The 18,966-nt window shown below is 42.6% G+C and overlaps 1 protein-coding gene across 4 annotated transcripts; it reads left to right on the top strand.

The window, feature by feature from the left end:
- The first annotated feature begins 1,991 nt into the window (after positions 1–1,991).
- WDR6 (WD repeat domain 6) lies at positions 1,992–18,956 on the top strand. 4 transcript variants are annotated; one of them, XM_075183573.1, is made up of 9 exons: positions 1,992–2,279; positions 2,817–2,939; positions 3,312–5,739; positions 6,557–6,655; positions 6,881–6,997; positions 7,895–8,010; positions 10,587–12,325; positions 16,160–16,580; positions 17,855–18,956. In XM_075183573.1, the coding sequence occupies exons 2-7, from the start codon at positions 2,873–2,875 to the stop codon at positions 11,027–11,029; spliced, it is 3,270 nt and encodes a 1,089-aa protein (XP_075039674.1). In that variant the 5' UTR covers positions 1,992–2,279; positions 2,817–2,872; the 3' UTR covers positions 11,030–12,325; positions 16,160–16,580; positions 17,855–18,956. The 4 variants fall into 4 exon arrangements, with proteins under 4 accessions (XP_075039674.1, XP_075039673.1, XP_075039672.1 ...); XM_075183572.1 differs by having other exon boundaries at positions 1,992–2,939; positions 16,160–16,268; positions 16,490–16,580; XM_075183571.1 differs by having other exon boundaries at positions 1,992–2,939; positions 16,160–16,268.
- The last annotated feature ends 10 nt before the right edge of the window (positions 18,957–18,966 follow it).

The following is an 18,966-nucleotide window of genomic DNA, read 5'->3' as shown; positions in this document are numbered from 1 at the left end:
TCAAAGTGATGTATAACATGAAAAAAGAATTTAAAAATACAACATAGTGTGACATCCTATGTAAAAATAATACTGGTTGTTTGAGTAATTTAATTCAGATAATTATTTCCAGCACAGTAATCTCTCCTATGTGGTTCCACTTACTAGACAATCTATTTAAAATAGTCTTCAGTGCTTAAGTAGACAGGAGCGGGCTGGCAGATGTCAGCCCGGGGGGCGCACAGGCGGCCGCATCACATGACACGTGGCCGCATCACTATCGCCGGTATCGCTTCCGGGGGCCGGTCGGCCGCCCCCCCGGAAGATAGAGTAACATATGCCGGCCGGCCCTAACATCTAAAATTCTGATCGGCCTGGGGGGCCGATAACCCCCTGCCCCCCGGCCCAGCCCGCCCCTGCAAGTAGATAAATTCCAGTGTATTAAGCTGGTTGGTCCTTCACCACACAACACGCCTTTGGTGATAACACACTAGGAACAGGCGCGGTATCAAAGTACTTGGGGTCCGTCTCTTCCCTCTTTAATGATGTTGAATATCCCTCCCAGGTATACTCTCTCACTATGAATATGGCAAAAGATATAAAAAACAAAACGGATCTAGCGTGATATCGTTTAAAACTAAAAAATGCATTTATTGCACATGATATCTGCATACATAAACTGGGACATGGTGGAATAGGAGAATCCCTATAAGATGCAGATATGAGCATGTGTCCCCGGGGCTTCTGCACAGTCTCTGCTCCTCTGGTTCTTAAGATGGTTTTAGTGGGGTCCTTCTTATTCCAGAATTCACAGCCCTTTCACCCTACGGGTTGCGCAGGAAAGTCAGCGTTATTGCGGTGCTGCAAAATTACCTTTGCGCCCTGTTCCGGTGCATTACCGCGATCCCGGGAACTGAATATGCCCCACAGAGTCACAATCTTTTTAGCCGATGGCTATGACAGATGAAGAATACAGATCTGAAGGTAAATCTTGCAAATTGTGTATAGTGTGTACACATGAATCGTTTTGCTGATTAGGACTTTAAGTCATTGATAAAATCCTTAATGGTACTGCACCAGGAGAAATTTCTGTAGTGTGTACTCCAGAGCCGTAACTAGGCATGTGCGGGCAGTGCCGTCGCCAAGGGCGCAACAGCTGCCCGCTACCTGGCTCTGTATCTCCAGACTTTAACTTCCGAAGTGGAATGCACATGCGTTCTACTTTGGAAGCTAAAGCACACATAAGTTTACATGCCTGTTTACCCATTATCACAGCTCATATATGTGTACAGCACCTGATTGTTATATATCCTATTTTTAAACCGGTTTTCATGGATTTATTAAGACTGGGGGCATTACTGTGCCATAATATGAATATAATACTAAATAACAGATTTAAATGGTCATTAGGGCACAGAACCGGTTGGTAATTTATTTGAATCCCACCATTGTATGTGTGTGTATATATATATATATATATATATATATATATATATATATATATATATAATATGTCATGCATTTGCAAATATGTGTAACAGAATTCTTTCAGTAAAGTGCTAGCCACACCCCCACATTAGGGTGGCCACGCCCACTTGTCAAATGTCACTCCCACTTATTAGATGGGGGGTCGCCGGTGCCCTGTCTCACCCGGGGTACTAAAATGTCTAGTTAGGGCACTTGTGTACTCAGCCATACACTCTGGCACAGAGTATCATTTCAACCATTCACAGGAATCAAAATATTTTTCATTGTAGTAACTGGCCTCAGCCTGCTTTGAGATGAATCATGAATTAAGAAAATATATCATCAGTCAGAGCATACACAGATTAGAATTATTGCTAGAGCTTCTTTTAAAATCAGATAGAAGATTTCAAGTAGTTTCCTCTACACATTTTTGTCTTATTAAGACATCTGTGGTGCACTTTATTCTGCTCCTGGTGGAGCTTTATACATGAAATTTAACCCATTTATCACTCATTCATCACCCATATATTGACATAACACATGTCTATATGACCACATTAAAAAGCAAATTTATTTTTATAAACAGCTCTCAGATGTCCCTCTTTGGCCACCATATAATGACAGGTTCCTATATACCAGACTGAAGGTGTCACAGGTTACCTAGCAACGGCTTCTACTTAGCATTTCCTGCCCTGTTATCCGAATAACCAATAGGCATTTAGCTCTGATTCCAGGAAGCAGGCGCTGCCGTATGCTGATTTGTGATAGGATGGATGTGGGAGCGGAAGCACGTGACTGAGCCGGGCGGAAGTGTAGCTTTGGAGCATGTGTAAGTATGGAAGAACTGGCAGCTCAGGGATAAGTGAATATATTGGTAGCAGGATCATTGTCTCTATGTGCAGCTCGTGTTAGGCATCTCCATGATAAGTGGTTAACGGGTTTGTTGTAGTGTCAGTAAAGTGAGAGGAGCTGTGATGCCGATTATTCATGACAGAAGGAGACAATTGTGTCTCTCTTGCTGTTGTTGAACTGCAAGTCCCAGCATGCTTTGCAAATATAGGATAAGAATACATGCTGGGACTTATAGTTCCATAATAGCATGAGAGCCACAGTTTGGCTGCCTCTGTTCTGCACACTTGCCATTGTGTGTGATAACACTATTAAAATGTTCTTTATCTACCATAGGACATAGGTTAATTAGTAGCCTCAGTATTAGATATTTATTTCCATGTATAATGTTGTTGCATTTCTAATGACTTCTTTATAGCATCTCTCTTTAAGTTCCCTTGGCCAAGCAATTTTCCCCTTACACTTTTCACTGTAGCAGAACAATCTGCAGACGGTTCTGTGTTGTTTTTAGGGTGATGAAGCAACAACCAGAAACCTCTTCGGATATGTGTGTATAAGGCTCCTCTGAACGTCTGAAATGGAGTCGCTGCTACTGGTAGCCCCAATTACCGCACTGGAGTTTGTGGGTGACTTCCTTCTGGCTGGTAAGTTTCGTTAATTTGTCATACGAGACTCTGGCAGTAAATGCAGCCTGAGCTGAAAGAGAATATGAGTATTACATAGGAGTTAAATTAAATCTAAAAAAACTATCTCATTTTATCTATTTATATTAAGTGAACATAAAAAATCCCCTTTGATATAGCTTTAAAGTCTTTTAACTTCCAAAACACTCCTTACGTCCAGATTCTTATAGCTTCTCCACTTTGTCTAGGCCACAGTTGCACTTTAAATTATTTTATTTCCTCACTCCCCCCCCCCCCCCCCTATCTACTGAGGCCACTAATTGTTCCACAAATCCTTTTATTTTTAATTGAATTATATTTATTACAACTGAGATTTTGTGTTTCTTTTTGTAGGTGAAGGCCCTAATCTTGCTGTTTATAGCTTAAAAAACAACTGCCTTAACCTACAGCGGATTCCACAGAATGTGCTCCAAGGTTGGACCATACATGGGATAAAGCCTTTTGGTTCAGCAGACTTGGAAGTGGCAGAATCTATGTTGTGTGTGTTTGGAAGTAAAGTTCTCATTGTCCTGAAATTTAGCATCAGTGATCATGAAGTAAGCCTGTCCAAAATCTGTGAGCTTCGAGAGGTGCACGATTGGATATGGGACATTCAATGGCTTCAAGAGGGCTTGCAGCCTGCTGCTTACCTTGGATTAGCCTTGGGCCACAATTCAGTAGCTCTTTATGACTATACGTATGGGAGGGTCCTGAAAGAAATTCACTGCTCAGAGAAATGTATCTTGTATTCTGCCCATTTTGTGGGTGAGAATTGGGAAGAGCTTACACTGATCTCTGGAACGGTGTTCAACCAGCTAGTTATTTGGAGTGTGTCTGACCGAACAAATCAAGAAGGAAGAGTAGAGCCCCGAAGGAGAATAAGTGGACATAAAGGTGTAATATTTAGTATTTTTTATGAGAAGCAAAGAGGAATTCTGGCTTCTGCCTCTGATGATCGCAGCCTCAGGATATGGAATGTGGGTGATCTTGCTCAGTCTGAACAAGATGTCCAATGTCTTCTGGTGTTGTACGGACACCAGTCACGAGTGTGGTCTGTCAGACTTCTCCCAGACAGCATCATCAGTATCGGTGAAGACTCTTCTTGTATTGTATGGAGTTACAGTGGGGATATCATCCATAATTTTAAAGGCCACAAAGGTCGAGGAATCCGAGCCCTCGCCGTCCAAGACCATCTCGGTTGGGTAGCCACTGGTGGTGCAGACTCTGGTATCAGACTTTGGCAAATTAAAGGAAGATCTTCCCCATCTAATGGGCTTTTAAACTTACAGTTCAGCTCATCTCCCAGTATCGGGACTCCGAAGGCAATAGCGATGGTGGATATCCGTTGTCTTGTTGTAATGACTGATATGGGTTCTATATACACTTATGATTTTATCAGCAAACAGTGGAACTTTGTACTGGAGGACGAGAACTACAGATCGTACAGTCTCCTTGACGTGTTTAAGTCTTCAAGCAGCACCTTATGTGCTATAGGAAACATAACAGGCAACGTTAAGATCTTCTCAATTTCACCTGTTCAAAGCTACAAGGAGCTCAAGCATCATGAAGGTAAAGTCCATAGCTTGACTTGGGTTCCACCATCATGTCCATCTTCAGAGACCTGTCACCTTTTCTCTTCTGGCGCCAATGGAGCCCTAGTTTGGCTTCAAGTCGAGTGTGCGTCTGGAGACCTCACATCTGTCACAGAAAAGAGTCTGTTAATTTTACCACCCTGCAAACAGAGGTGGCACACTAGCGTAGCGTTTCTGCCGAAAGAGGATTTGATCATGTGCGGAGATCGCAGAGGGTCGTTGATGTTGTTCCCTATGAAGGTTTCTGGAGCGCATGTTGAAAACGTAAAACCTTTGTCTTCACAGAATGACAGTGCTTCGTCCGTGCATATCTCCATAGAGTCTGTGTCTAAAGATGAACCTCAAGGAGAGGGCCCCCTTTTTGTTCTGTTTGGAATTCATGGCAAATTAGGAGTAACATCCGTCACTTACCACGATGGGTTTGTGTACAGCAGTGGTCGAGATGGATTTTACCGCCAGCTGAAGGTAGAAGGAGGCCAGTTAATCATGCTCCGCAAACTGAAGGCCTATAAAGGGATGGAATGGATCGAACGTCTGACCTTCACACCGGATGGCAACTTAGAAATACTCGGTTTCCACTCCACCGACTTTGTGATTTGGAGTATGAGAACCAATGAGAAGCTTCATTGCGTTCCTTGTGGTGGAGGACACAGATCTTGGAGCTACAAGAAGGAAGGACAGACTGAAGTGTTTGCCTACATCAAATCCGGAGATATATTTGCCTATCGGAGTCAACCAGTCGAAAGGCTTCAGAATGTATTAAAGGAACCTCTTCATGGCAGAGAACTGACTTGTATCAGATATGCCGGAACTATCAAGAATTCTAATAAAGAACACCTTGATATTCTTATTACAAGCAGCGAAGACACCACAGTTAATATCTTGTCTTTCAATGAGGTTTCCAAACAGATACGCTGTCTTTCTACCATCAGCGATCATCTCTCCAGCGTGAAAACCTTGGCGTTGGCTGGGATTAAGCATGAACAACGGGACGATGAAATCTTCTCCTCTGTGCTGTTTACTGCAGGAGGTAGGGCTGAGATTGAGGTCTATCGCTTACTGTTCCAGAGAAAGGAGGTTGCCGGGGGCGTTACTTGTCAAGTCATCCACTTAGCTTCCCACAGACTGGATGAACACTGGGACAGAATGAAGAATAAGCACAAAATAGTCAAGATGGACCCTGAAACCAGGTAACTCTTCCCATTAAAGCTATCATCCATCTTTAAAATGGATGATACCTTTTAATTTATAGATAGATTTATCTATCTGTTACTAATGATGGACAATATTTTGTGGACTGAACCAATAATCATACCTCAGTGACGGCACTATTTCATAGCGAACTGGTCGGCTGCGTTTTATGTTGTTGGTTCCGCTCTCAAAGTTTCTAACTCTGCTGTGTAGACTATAACCCAGAATTTTAAATGGTTTCCCAGCGATGCCATTGTAAACAGACAGCGAGTGGCTGTTAGATACTCTCTGTGAGGGTGTATCTAACCATCACAAAGTGATGGGTGGCTTATTATTGTACATGAAATGATCATTCTGGCCTAACTGTTTTAACTGTATATTAATAGTATTACTTACTAATTGTTTTTGAAAATTGTTCTATGCTTTAAAACTGGTTACATGTTCTATAGTAGTGTTTTTTTACCCAGCTCTGTGTGTACCCCAAGGGGTGCACTTAAGAGATTCCAGGGGTTTTAAGGCTTAACTTAAAAGAACATTTTGCTATATGTGTAAGGATTCAAATATATTTAAAAAGAGGGGGTATTAAGATGAAAGGGGTAATTTGGAAGTGTTCACAGACAATCCTGGGGTACTTTTGTTGGAAGTCCCAGACACAGAAGGTTGAGAAACCCTGATTTTTTTTCAAATCGTCTCCGGGTGGACACAGAGACATGTTCAGAGACAGGTCAATTTGTATATTCTGTAAGTTTTACTTGTGTAAAACACTTTGATGGTTGTGTAACCTTCTGGTGTCTTGTGTCGCCCGCCACTTGTTAGGTACATGTCCGTCAGAGCGTTGGATGAGATTTCGGACAGCGGTCCCCCAGCCGCCACCTGTCTGTTCCTGGCAGCTGCCTGCAGCGATGGATCTGTTAGGTGCGTACACTCTGACTCTGGTAAATTATCAGTGAGACTCCAATTATTGAGCTCTCACTTTATCCTACACGAAGACCTTTAACTTCTTTTCTGCTGGATGGAACCACAGCAAAATGGAGGGACAGAGACGGTGGCCCAATCCAAGTCAATAAACCAGACAATAAGTCACCAGATCTTTAATAAACTACACAGGAACTTTATCTGACATATTTGATGTCTCATTAGGTTCTTTGCGATGTGCGAGAAATCTCGGCGGATGATACTGGTAGCGGAGACCTTTTATCACCGGCGCTGTGTGCTGAAAGTGGAGACGTTTGTGCACAAATCTGCCAACTCTTCAAGGTACAGTTCCAAAGAAATGATCTGTTATCCCGAGGAATGTTTGATTTTAAAACAAGATGGCGGGATGGATTTATCATACCTACAAAGGGAAAGTGGAGGTGTTGCCCATAGCAACCAATCAGATTCTAGCTATCATTTATCAAGTACATTCTAGAACATGATAGGTAGAATCTGATTGGTCGCTGTGGGCAAGACTTACGCTTTTCCTTTTTTAGATTTGACAAATCTCCCCCTCATCTGTCCTTGGGTACAAGCTTGTTCTCCTTGTGTACGCTCTGCCATTAATCATTAGTTTTGGGCAATTTTCAGGAAAGTGACATTATACTGTATTTTTAACATGTTCATTTTTATATAAATAAAAAAATATTGACCTGATAATTAGAGAATCTGGTTATATTGGTCTGCTGACAGGAAAAATTTATAGGCGGTGGCTGATAATGTATCTGTTGCCTTCACACAGTAGCCATTTGTGGACTGAAACACTATTCATGAATATGCAGCCTTTCCATTCACTAGGAACCAGCTTACAAAATGGCTGCCTGTATTGTGTTGAGGACTAAACCCGTACAGCTGTTCCCTGTTGTCCATAAACCCCCTCATTCTCTTCCTCTCTCAGTATTTTTCTTTATTACACTCGTCAGCACATTTTTTACCTCATGTACCCCGTTCACCTTCATTATGTGACCTCGTCTTCATTAACCATACTTCCTGTTCACCTCATCCGGCTCCCCCATAACTTCCTTCCTGTGGATCGGCCATATTCGTGCTTATCAGCCCCTAATGCGCCATTCACATCCTACATTCATCCACCAAAAGCTCCTCACAGGACCCGTGTAACACATCTGTATGTCTAAAGTATTCCAGTAACCTGTAAATATGTTTCCTCCGCTATCTCAGAGTCATGCTGTGCAGCGCAGCTACGGATGGCCGCATTGCATTGTGGGATATAACCAGTACCATTGACTATGCTGGAAGGATGCTGCAGATGGAGCACACGGAAGGTCGGCCTCAGGGTGAGTCTCTCTTTCAGTTTTCCATAAGTTTTCTCTTGTCTATTCCTTCAATGGAGTCTATAGGTGATATTTCAGTTTATGTTAGAAGGGATAGTAATACGACGGTTCCCCTTGACATTGATGGGTGCAGAGAATAGTTTCCCTCTGCAGATTAAATTCTGAACTAATTGACAAAGCTCATTTAACGATTTTAGTTTTTAGAATCCTGTCATCGTTCAGGTCCGTTCGGATTTCTTTCTCTACTCATGTGTATAGTTTTGGTTCAATTAGAATGTAGTGTTGTCCATTTAAGAATTTCTTTCATAATATGGAGCATTCCTAAAAAAAAATAATTAATCTACATTTCAAAATGACCCTGTCTGTTCCCACACAATGATCCAGGCACTCTTGTTAGCGGTGCTCCTCACGGTGACTACAGGAAGAGACGCTCAATGACTGTGTCCATGTATATAACATTCTCGCTGAGTATTGAACGCTCCCATCCATAGAAACATAGAATTTGACGGCAGATAAGAACCGCTTGGCCCATCTAGTCTGCTTATTTTTTACCTATGGTAACCTCAAACCCTATTTGATCCCTAGTTCTTTGTAAGCATATCATTATGTCTATCCCAGGCATGTTTAAATTACTGTACTGTATTATCCTCTACCACCTCTGATGGGAGCTATTCCACTTATCCACTACCCTTTCTGTGAAGTAATTTCCTCTGAACCTCCTTATCCCCAGTGTCAGTACATGTCCTCGTGTTCTAATACTTCTCTTCCTTTATAGAATGTTTCCCTCCTGCACCTTGTTATAACCCTTCATATATATGTAATTTTCTATCATGTCCCCCCCTGTCCCTTCTCTGTTCCAAACTATACATAATAAAATCTTTTAGTCTTTCCAGGTAAGTTTTGTGCTGTAGGCCATGCACCATTTTAGTTGTCCTTCTTTGTACAGTCTGTAATGTATTTATATCCTTCTGGAGATATGGGCAGCACGGTGGCTAAGTGGTTAGCACTTCTGCCTCACAGCGCTGGGGTCATGAGTTCAATTCCTGATCATGGCCTTATCTGTGTGGAGTTTGTATGTTCTCCCCGTGTTTACGTGGGTTTCCTCCGGGTGCTCCGGTTTCCTCCCACATTCCAAAAAAAACCACATACTAGTAGGTTAATTGGCTGCTATCAAAATTGACCCTAGTCTCTCTCTCTGTATGTGTCTGTCGGTATGTTAGGAAATTTAGACTGTAAGCTCCAATGGGGCAGGGACTGATGTGAAAGAGTTCTCTGTGCAGCGCTGCGGAATCAGTGGCACTATATAAATAAATGATGATGATGATGATGATGATATGGCCTCCAGAACTGAACACAGTATTCTAGATGAGGCCGTACCAATGACCTATACAGTGACATTATTACTTATTTCTTTCTGCTACTGATTCCTCTCCTTATACAACCAAACATCTGACTTGCCTTCCTCATTGCTTTGTTACATTGCTTACCTGCTTTTAAGTCACCTGAAATAGTGACTTAAAGGTGACCTTCCAACTCCCAAAGTAATTCTGACCCTTTGGCTGCATCGTGAGTTCCCCTACGCCATTCTCCCTATACGGTGGCTTCTAGATAGACAGATAGAAACCATTCTGGTGGGTTATGAATCTTGTCAGTGGCTGTTTATTGGAGAGGAGAGGGTCATGCGGCATAATACCAGCACACGTTGTATGAGACTCATTACACATTCATTAAGCGCTGAGTGATTCCCCCTGAGTCAGAACAAAGCCGAGAATCTGATCCCGGGCACATGGGTGACATCCGGCTGGGATAAAATGGTTACTGTGTCCTTATTACGGTGTCAGTAGTGATACAGCGAGATCTCCCTGACCGTCGGCGTCCAATCTTCTAAACAAAATACAAAATAAGTACAATTTAATCTCATGTAAATGCAAAGGTCTTTTTAGATTTAAAATCTATTCTTAAGAAAGACCATTCGCAAAATAACTTTAATGCTCGCGGACAGCAAGAACGTCTATTGTCATTTGCACTTACATTTAGGGTTCGGGTCACACGTCGTAAGCGAGTCTAAGAAATGTTCTGCGTTTTCCAACCAAATATATTGAAAGATTGGTTAAAAAAATTAAATGCAAACATATTAGCGCAATATAAACGTGTTATAGGTAAGTCTATAATTTGTATACACAGAAAGTACAAGAGTCACATTATATCATCATCATCACCATTTATTTATATAGCGCCACTAATTCCGCAGCGCTGTACAGAGAACTCGCTCATATCGGTCCCTGCCCCATTGTGGCTTACAGTCTAAATTCCCTAACACACACACAGACAGACAGACTATGGTGAATTTGTTAGCAGCCAATTAACCTACCAGTATGTTTTTGGAGTGTGGGAGGAAACCGGAGCACCCGGAAGAAACCCACGCAAACACAGGGAGAACATACAGACTCCACACAGATAAGGCCACGGTCGGGAATTGAACTCATGACCCCAGTGCTGTAAGGTGGAAGTGCTAACCACTGAGCCACCGTGCCGCCCAACTATTATGCTGATAAGAGACAATCATGTTCTTCTTGCAGACCTAGGACCTCTCTGCTTCACCGTCTCCGCTCACCAGTGTGGGATCAACAGCCTCCATGTTCAGAAGACTAAGAATGGTCATTACTTTGTGGCAAGTGGAGGAGATGACAATTCAATCCACGTTTGCTGGCTGACGTTGGACCACATGTCTGTAGACGGTCAGACGGGGGGCGTCCAGCTTCTCAAATCATTCTCTGCCAACACGGCTCACGCCGCTCACGTCACCGGCCTACGCATCCTCCGGGAGGACCTCTTGGCGTCGGTGTCTGTAGACCAACGTCTGACCCTGTGGACTCTTGGTGACGAGGGCCTTCAACACGTGGCCACCAGATTTTGTCACGTGGCAGACGTGTCCGAGTTAGACTGCTGGGAGAGCTCTAACGAAGGACATTTGTGTGTGCTCTGCGGGCAAGGGCTGGAGATTGTGATGTTCAAACACTAAGTGCCTGAAACACCAGGGAAGAACATGGTTTTATGTCTGTCAACGTTTATGGAAAATAAATATCATGCAAAGGAATTACGGTATATTTTAAAAGAAAATAAAAAATAAAATTTTAGATTTTATTTCTATTCATTTCATTCAGAGTGTGATAAGGGCTCCCAGTAAATGGAAACTCGTCTAGATCCCTTTTTTCAGATCCTGATTAAGACCCCATGGGGCCCTAGGTAAGATACTGTTTTGGACCCCCTTCCTCCCTCTCCGTTTGCCAAAAAACACAAATAGAGACTGGTTAGAGTAATCCAGGCCCTCTGTGCTCACGGGGCCCTAGGCGAGAGCCTATGTTGCCTAATGGATGATGCTTCAGCTCAAGTCACTACATCTAGAGCAGTTAATGTTGCATCTGATTTTGATTTTAGCGGTTTATATATAAAACTATTGGGGGAAAATTATGTCCGGCTTATTCCCACTTTGCTAGAATTGTCTTTTTCTTGGTGTACATTGGACAGTACCACCCATCATCATGGCTGCTCCAAGACCGTAGAGATCCCATGTAAATATAAATTCACCTTTTAGCACGTGTAGAAAAGGAATACATAGATATCTGTTTTATTGTTTATATTTTATATTCAGAATTGTTCAAGCTGCGAACATAAGCCCGTAGAGCAGGGAACGTGTGATGTGTCCTATAGGGAACCTGACCTTTCCAGCATAAAGGTCCTGGACCTCTCTCCCATTGTATATTGACTTGAATACGATACCTCGGGCCCCATTCACTGCCTGTTGCTCTCTTGACAAGTTTTATAATGAATACAAATGTGCATTGCCAACGCTCGTCTGAATTATTAATCATTTGTCACCCATGAAAGACTGATGTACTCCAAACCCAAGGGTCTTATTAATAATTAATCCCCCCTTGATCGGAGAGGAGGCTTTGTGCCGAACAAGTGACACTTCGACAATGAACTTGGATGTCTATTGATTGTACAGGTTTGGAGCAAGGAAAAGGAGAGAGAAAGTTGTTTAACAATGACCCCAAAATGTTCCGTATCGGGCAACTAAAGAACAGACGCGGTACAGTCCGGCATGCACCAGACACGTGCCCCCAAGAAAGGGCGAACCGAGCGGGGGGGTTGTAGGAAGGCGCCTGCCTTGTTACAGTCGTATGATGGTGCACAAGTGGAGATGTCTACCCCAAGGCTCTGCCCAATGTTGGATCAATCGGCAGCTTTGGCTCTGGGGGAGTGGACGGATTGGAACGGTGACGGGAGAAATCGTCAGGACGGCTGTCTGCACAAGGTACCGGAATAATCTGCCTTATTATTATTGTAGTGGATTGGTAAGGTGCACTAGTGCTCTGCAGCATTGGACAGAAGACAGGGACATTCATAAAACAGGGACTTACAGGGTGGAAAGAAAGAAATGCAGACATGAACACGGTAGGGAGGGCCTTGCCCATAAGAGCTTACATTCTAAAGGATTCCTGTAATACTACAAGGGGTTAAAAAAATAGGTGAATATGATTGTTTAAAAAAAATAAATTGTGTATGATGGTACAGCTATAAATTATAATGCTGGAGTCTTGTAAACAAATCTTCTTTAGTTCTTTGTATACTATAAAGTAATTTTTTTATGTTCCTTCTCCACTTCCACTCGTTAGCCTAACAAGAGACGGACATGTTAGTGGAAACTATTACCTCTCAGATTGCGGAATAGAAGGATGACCAGGCAATATTTCCTTTTTTTTATAATATTCCACTTATTTATTTACAGTTATTTATATAGAGCCTACATATTACACAGCGCAACACCGAGAGTATTTAATCATTTGCATCAGTCCCTGCCCCACAGGAGCTTACAATCTATATTTCCTTGCCACTTGGACACGCTAGGTTGAATTTTGTCAAGCCAACTAACCTACCAGTATGTCTTTGAAGTGTGGGTTGAAACCCCAGCAAACACGGGGAGAACATACAAACTCCACACAGAGAGGACCCTGGTTGGAATCTAAACCAAGACTCCAGTGGTGTCAGATAGCAATGCTAACCACAGTGCCACAATTCTGCCCCGTAATTTACATCATGTAGTGTCAGTCTCCCTCCCACTATTTCCCAGCAGGAATTGGCTGATGTTGGCAAATAAATGTTTTTGGGTTTTTTTTATACAAATCTATTGAATCTATAAAAAATGTTTTTTCTAGATGGAGGGAATTCAACTGATTAAAGATAGTGAAAGATTATTTCTCTTGACAATAATACCTTGTCTAGGGATCATGTGCCATTCAGTACAGTATTGGCACCAAAAACAAGTTCTAAACTGAGGTTAATGTAGTTATAAAATATCCATGAAATATAACTCTGTGAAGATTTGTAATTGCAGAGGATGTCTGTAGCAAAAATATAGGCAATCATCACAGTAATTCTATTAATCATCTTTTAACAATAAGTGACTTCATCAGAGATAACTACTAACACTGATTAAGGGGTATATTTACTAAACTGCGGGTTTGAAAAAAGTGGGGATGTTTCCTATAGCAACCAATCAGATTCTAGCTGTCATTTTGTAGAATGTACTAAATAAATGATAACTAGAATCTGATTGGTTGTTATAGGCATCATCTCCACTTTTTTCAAACCCGCAGTTTCGTAAATATAGCCTTAAGAGTTTGTATGTTCTCCCCGTGGTCACATGGGTTCCTCCCAAAGCATAACAACTGATTAGTGTGGTAGTAAAATTATATTGTCAGCTCCACCGAGAAAGGGAGCGATGGAAATGAATAAACATTATACTGACACACATTTGTGTCACATCCAAGAATACCTGTACATGTTGTATTGAACACTCTTAAAGAAATGAAGTGTATGTAAATATTACTTATATGTAGATAAGATGGACTGATCAAAAGATAGAAGACGGCAATTTTTTAATGGACAATTGGTAAACCATACTTGCCAACGGGAGACTCCCGCATTTTGCGAGAGTCTTACGGACTCCCGGGAGAGTGTGGCAATCTCCTGCATCTTGTTGAATTCTGCCCACTTCCTGGTGAAGTGGGCAGAATTCGGTCCAAAACGCTGCAATTCACCGGGAATCGCGGTGTTTGGCCCCGTCCCCTACTGTCAAATGATGCGTTTGCGTCATTAAGTCACGGGGATCGGGGCCAAAATGACGCGAATTTTGGAGCCCCGCCCCCATCACGCCCACCTTTGCTGGTGCCATATTATAAATGTTGATGAATTGGAAAACTACACAAGTTTTAAAGTTTAAGATGCACATTAAAAAAAAAGAAATGGTTTCACAACTAATAATGGTCAGAATGAAATTTACCCATTATTATTAAACATAAAACTTGACATATGGGCCCGATTTATTAAACAAAGTAAAGCACAAAAAAGGAGTAACTTTGCACATTGGTAAAACCATGTTGCATTGGAGGAGGAGCTAAATTTAAAATGTAATGGCAGATTTATTGTTGGGGAAGGGCATGTCCTAGATCATCTTTAAATTTCAGTGTACAAATAAAGTTTATGTGCAAAATAAATAACTAATTTGCACCCCTTGCATTGTAACATGATTTGCCAAGGTTCAAAGTTACTCATTTTTTTGCTTTACTTTCCTTAATAAATGAGGCTCATTGTTTATGTGACGTCACCATGATTTCTGCAAAACATGCGACTGCTCTGACTTCTATGAAAACTATTTTCTAATCTATTCGAGCTGCATTAACCTCTGTTAGGCCCTGCACCCACCAGCGTTTGGGTTGCGTTAAATATTATCTCCAGTGAATATTGCTGACATGCCGTTGGTAAGAGCATTTTTACTTGCGTATGGGAGGTAATTGGTAGTCGCCTAGACTTCCCAAATACATTCAATCAGGGTAAATTCAAGTCAATGGAACAAGCAGCATTGGAAATAAATGCAAAGTTCCTCTGATGCTAATGGGTATGAGACAGCACCGCAGGCAGATACAGTTACAATACTTTGTACAATTTGGCTTGTGGCATCTAAATTCACCTCCTGTTTCTGTACAGTCAGTGCCGCTAATGGACACATCTATCTTGGTGTACAGTTAGTATACTTGTAGTGTCAGTATTATTATTTGTGTAGTGCAATGGTGCCACCTAGTGGTGACTGCAATCCAGTGCATGGATGGGTAAATGCAGATCTCTGGGCTTGTTGGTATCTTTTCATGTTTAAAGCATTTGTGTTAATTAATGCATGCAAAGCGCATTGACAACAGAATCCATCCCACCGACGTGTTCTAATAATCTTAACGTTTAACATTTTAAAACAAAAAATAATCTATTGTTTCATATCTTAAAGCGCTGTTTCTAATCTTTCAATCACTTCAATTGCTTTAAGCAAATAAGAACACAGCCTTCCAGTAAAACCGAGGCGGCAAGAGTCATTTGGTGCATGGTGTAAGTACAATTATACACAGCAAGGGCCTGATGCAGGGTTGGTTGCAAAGTGGGAGTAAACTGGCCTTATCTGTGCGGAGTTTGTATGTTTTTCCCGTGTTTGCGTGGGTTTCCTCCGGGTGCTCCGGTTTCCTCCCACACTCCAAAAACATACTAGTAGGTTAATTGGCTGCTAACAAAATTGACCCTAGTCTCTCTCTCTCTCTCTCTCTGTCTCTGTGTCTGTGTGTATGTTAGGGAATTTAGACTGTAAGCCCCAATGGGACAGGGACTGATGTGAGTGAGTTCTCTGTACAGCGCTGCGGAATTAGTGGCGCTATATAAATAAACAGTAATAATAATAAATTACTTCCTAAAGTAGAGCACGGAAAAATAGCGCATTTCCACCCACATGCAGATCCGTACGCAGCTTGATCTCTGTATCAACATCATATGCACCAGGTTTACCAGAAGTAACCATCAGTGAGCACTGGCACCCGCCCTCTAGCAGGTGGAATCAGACGCCTCCTAACGGGCGTATATGCGCTTTTACCGTACTCGGTCAACATTAGAACACAGAAGTACATTGGCAGAGTTGTGGCACTTGCATTATGGTTTTGCTCTTGCACTACACAGGGGCAACTTTGGACAAGTCACGGAACCATTAATATCTCAATGCCCGTTAACGTCCGTGTATTCAGTGTGTATTCTACTGTTCCTTCTTCTACTCCAGACAGCAGCTGACGCCAGACGCCGAAAAGATGCCATCAATGAACCGCCGGCTCAGAAAGACAAGAAATCTGCCTTGCCGTTAATCAAGAAAGGAGCGGGGAGGGAGACAGGTAAGGAGCAGATGGGCAGGGCGGGCATCTCAAAAGCTGTGTCTGTCTGTGCCATGCTTCCGCAGGGAGAGGCCGTGTCCCAAACTGGGGGTGCAGGTGTCTGGTTCTTGTAAACCAATCCAGCAAACTGTGGGACATAACGTCGCTTTCAAAGCCGAGCCGGGCACCGCCCAGAAGCGTTGCCCCCAGATGCCCTGATCATGTTTTTTTTTCTGTTTGAGTGTGTGCCAGCTGCCGCCGCCGGTTCTAATCGGCCACCTGCCTTATGAGAAAACCGCTGGCATTGCCAACACCCATGAATAATACGTTCAGGTAATGAAAAGATCTGTGTCCTGTTACTTAATCAGAAATCCCAGTACAAAGCTTGGCAGGCTCAGGTGCTTGTCACTTGCTTCATCCCCCCCTCCTTTAGTTCACTACAGGGGCTGTCGTATTACATATCACAGGCGTTGCCCGTCTCTGGACTTCTGTTACAGGGGAATAAACTGAAACGACCCCGCACCAAGACATCAAAGGGAAATTATTACACAGCTGACACGCTGGTTTTATAGTCTAATCTGCACATACTGAATCTGCGTCCTAACGAGACCAATTATCACCAGCCCTGATGTCGGGCTTCAGCGACTCAATCATTAGGACGATTTACAGGTCACATTTTATATTGTTTAGAAGTTTGTGTGCGCTGCTTCCAGGGTATTGGATAAAGTGTAGCAACCGGAAGCAGAAACCAATCACAACGTATCAGAAAAATGTGCGTGAAACGCCGTTATTTACAGATCAATCATCATACTGCAAATAATAGTACAATATAATGGGAGTATCAAATAATGTTTCAGTGATGGGCTGTCTGATACACTGCAGGGGCCCCGTGGGCAGCCCTTTATTCTGCAAAAGGGCCACATGTTACCTGTAATCTCAGTAATAGGTTAAAACAATATGGTGAAGCAAAGAAAGAGACACCGATCTGTAATAACATATCAGCAGCATTTTATACAAGTGTTACACTATATAACAAGCACATCTGTCAGTAAACTCACTATCCTATAAAATAACGATAATAAGGACTTGTAATATCAAACTTCCATAAATTAATCCTAAACCTAAGAGGGTAAAAATAAATATATAACACGGTGGCTCAGTGGTTAGCACTTCTGCCTTACAGCACTGGGCTCATGAGTTCAATTCCCGACCATGGCCTTATCTGTGTGAAGTTTGTAGGTCTCCCCTTGTTTGTGTGGGTTTCCTCCCACACTGCAAAAACATACTAGTAGGTTAATTGGCTGCTAACAAATTGACCCTAGTCTGTGTCTGTCCGTGTGTGTGTTTTAGGGAATTTAGACTGTAAGCCCCAATGGGACTGATGTGAGCGAGTTCTCTGTACAGCGCTGCGGAATTAGTGGCGCTATATAAAGTGATTTTAGTCTTACAGGTCTCTAGTGTCCTAGTAATTATGGAAATGTGATGCCATTGGTTTTATACCCTAGTCTTAATTTTCAAAATGTCTGCCTTCAGGTGACAGGACCACTTTATTGATTGAAATGGGGACATGTCAGCACATGTAATAATTGTTTTGCTTTATTACTCAGCTCTTAGAAACAGAAATGCTGCCAAGAGCAAAGACATCTCTCCTACACTGAAGGCATCAAATAAGGGAGGAAGGCACAACTCTCTGCCCATCCTTGCCGGTGACATGACCCCGTGGGTTAGATCATCTCCTTCAGAAAGCTCCCTCACTGCCCTCCTGCGTAGCATCCCGTCTCCGAGGACGTGCTCTGACAACATGGCCGACCGCCCCCGCAGTCAGAGAGAGCCGCAGCCGGCTGTAAACAAGGACAACTGGGACCTGCAGGCGCCTCTTCTCGAACAGCAGCCGCAGAGAGACAAGACGAGCGGCAGAGCTAAACAGAGGGGCCGGACCGGCGTGACCAAGAGACGGTTCCTTCATAAACTACACGTCATGAAATTACCCCCGGTCCCCGCGGTGACGGAGCTCAGCTTCAGCCGCAATTTTAGTTTTTCATTCTTTGAGCTGCCTCAGCACCAGAGTCCGCAGCACTGGCTCCAGCGCCAGAGATCGGTGTACACGTTGATGAGACAATTGGAATAAAGTGATATTTAATGATATTTGGGAACAATTTACCACAAAACAGGTTCTTACAATAAATTAAAGTGAAACTACTCCCCTAAAGGAAAATAAACATTTGTTTTAATCAGCAGCCATTGTGATGTCACCGCGACACCCACAGTTGCGAATAAGTGACTTTAAAGTGCACCTGTCGCCTGCACACAGTGGAGGCAGCCATTTTGCACCTCACTTGATGGCTCAGTGAGGTCATTAGTTTCTAACATATTGGCCTAGCCCACAAAATGTCTGATTTAATAAGATCACTGGTTACTGCTGAATGGATAGGGCGCATTTTGATGAAAGTTGGTTCAGTCCACAAAATGGCCACCTCCACAAACTACCTCAGCGATGTCTCCGGGTGCCAGGCCAGGCTGCATTGTAATGGCTCCTGGTTTAGCCTAGAAAATGGCTGCCTCCACCATCAATAACATGTACACTTTGACCATTATTAATTTATGTGTCTCCTCACCCTAGTTTTTGTGGACAAATGATATTTATCAGCAGTATTGTTTAAAAAAAACTAATTTTAATTCTGCCATTAAATATTCATTGTGTGGTGCAAATCTAAATCAT

This window comes from Mixophyes fleayi, chromosome 8 (genome assembly GCF_038048845.1).
Source record: "Mixophyes fleayi isolate aMixFle1 chromosome 8, aMixFle1.hap1, whole genome shotgun sequence".
Taxonomy (NCBI): Eukaryota; Metazoa; Chordata; class Amphibia; order Anura; family Limnodynastidae; genus Mixophyes; species Mixophyes fleayi.
The sequence above is the reverse complement of the archived record's forward strand: the minus strand, read 5'-3'. Positions and strand labels throughout refer to the sequence as shown.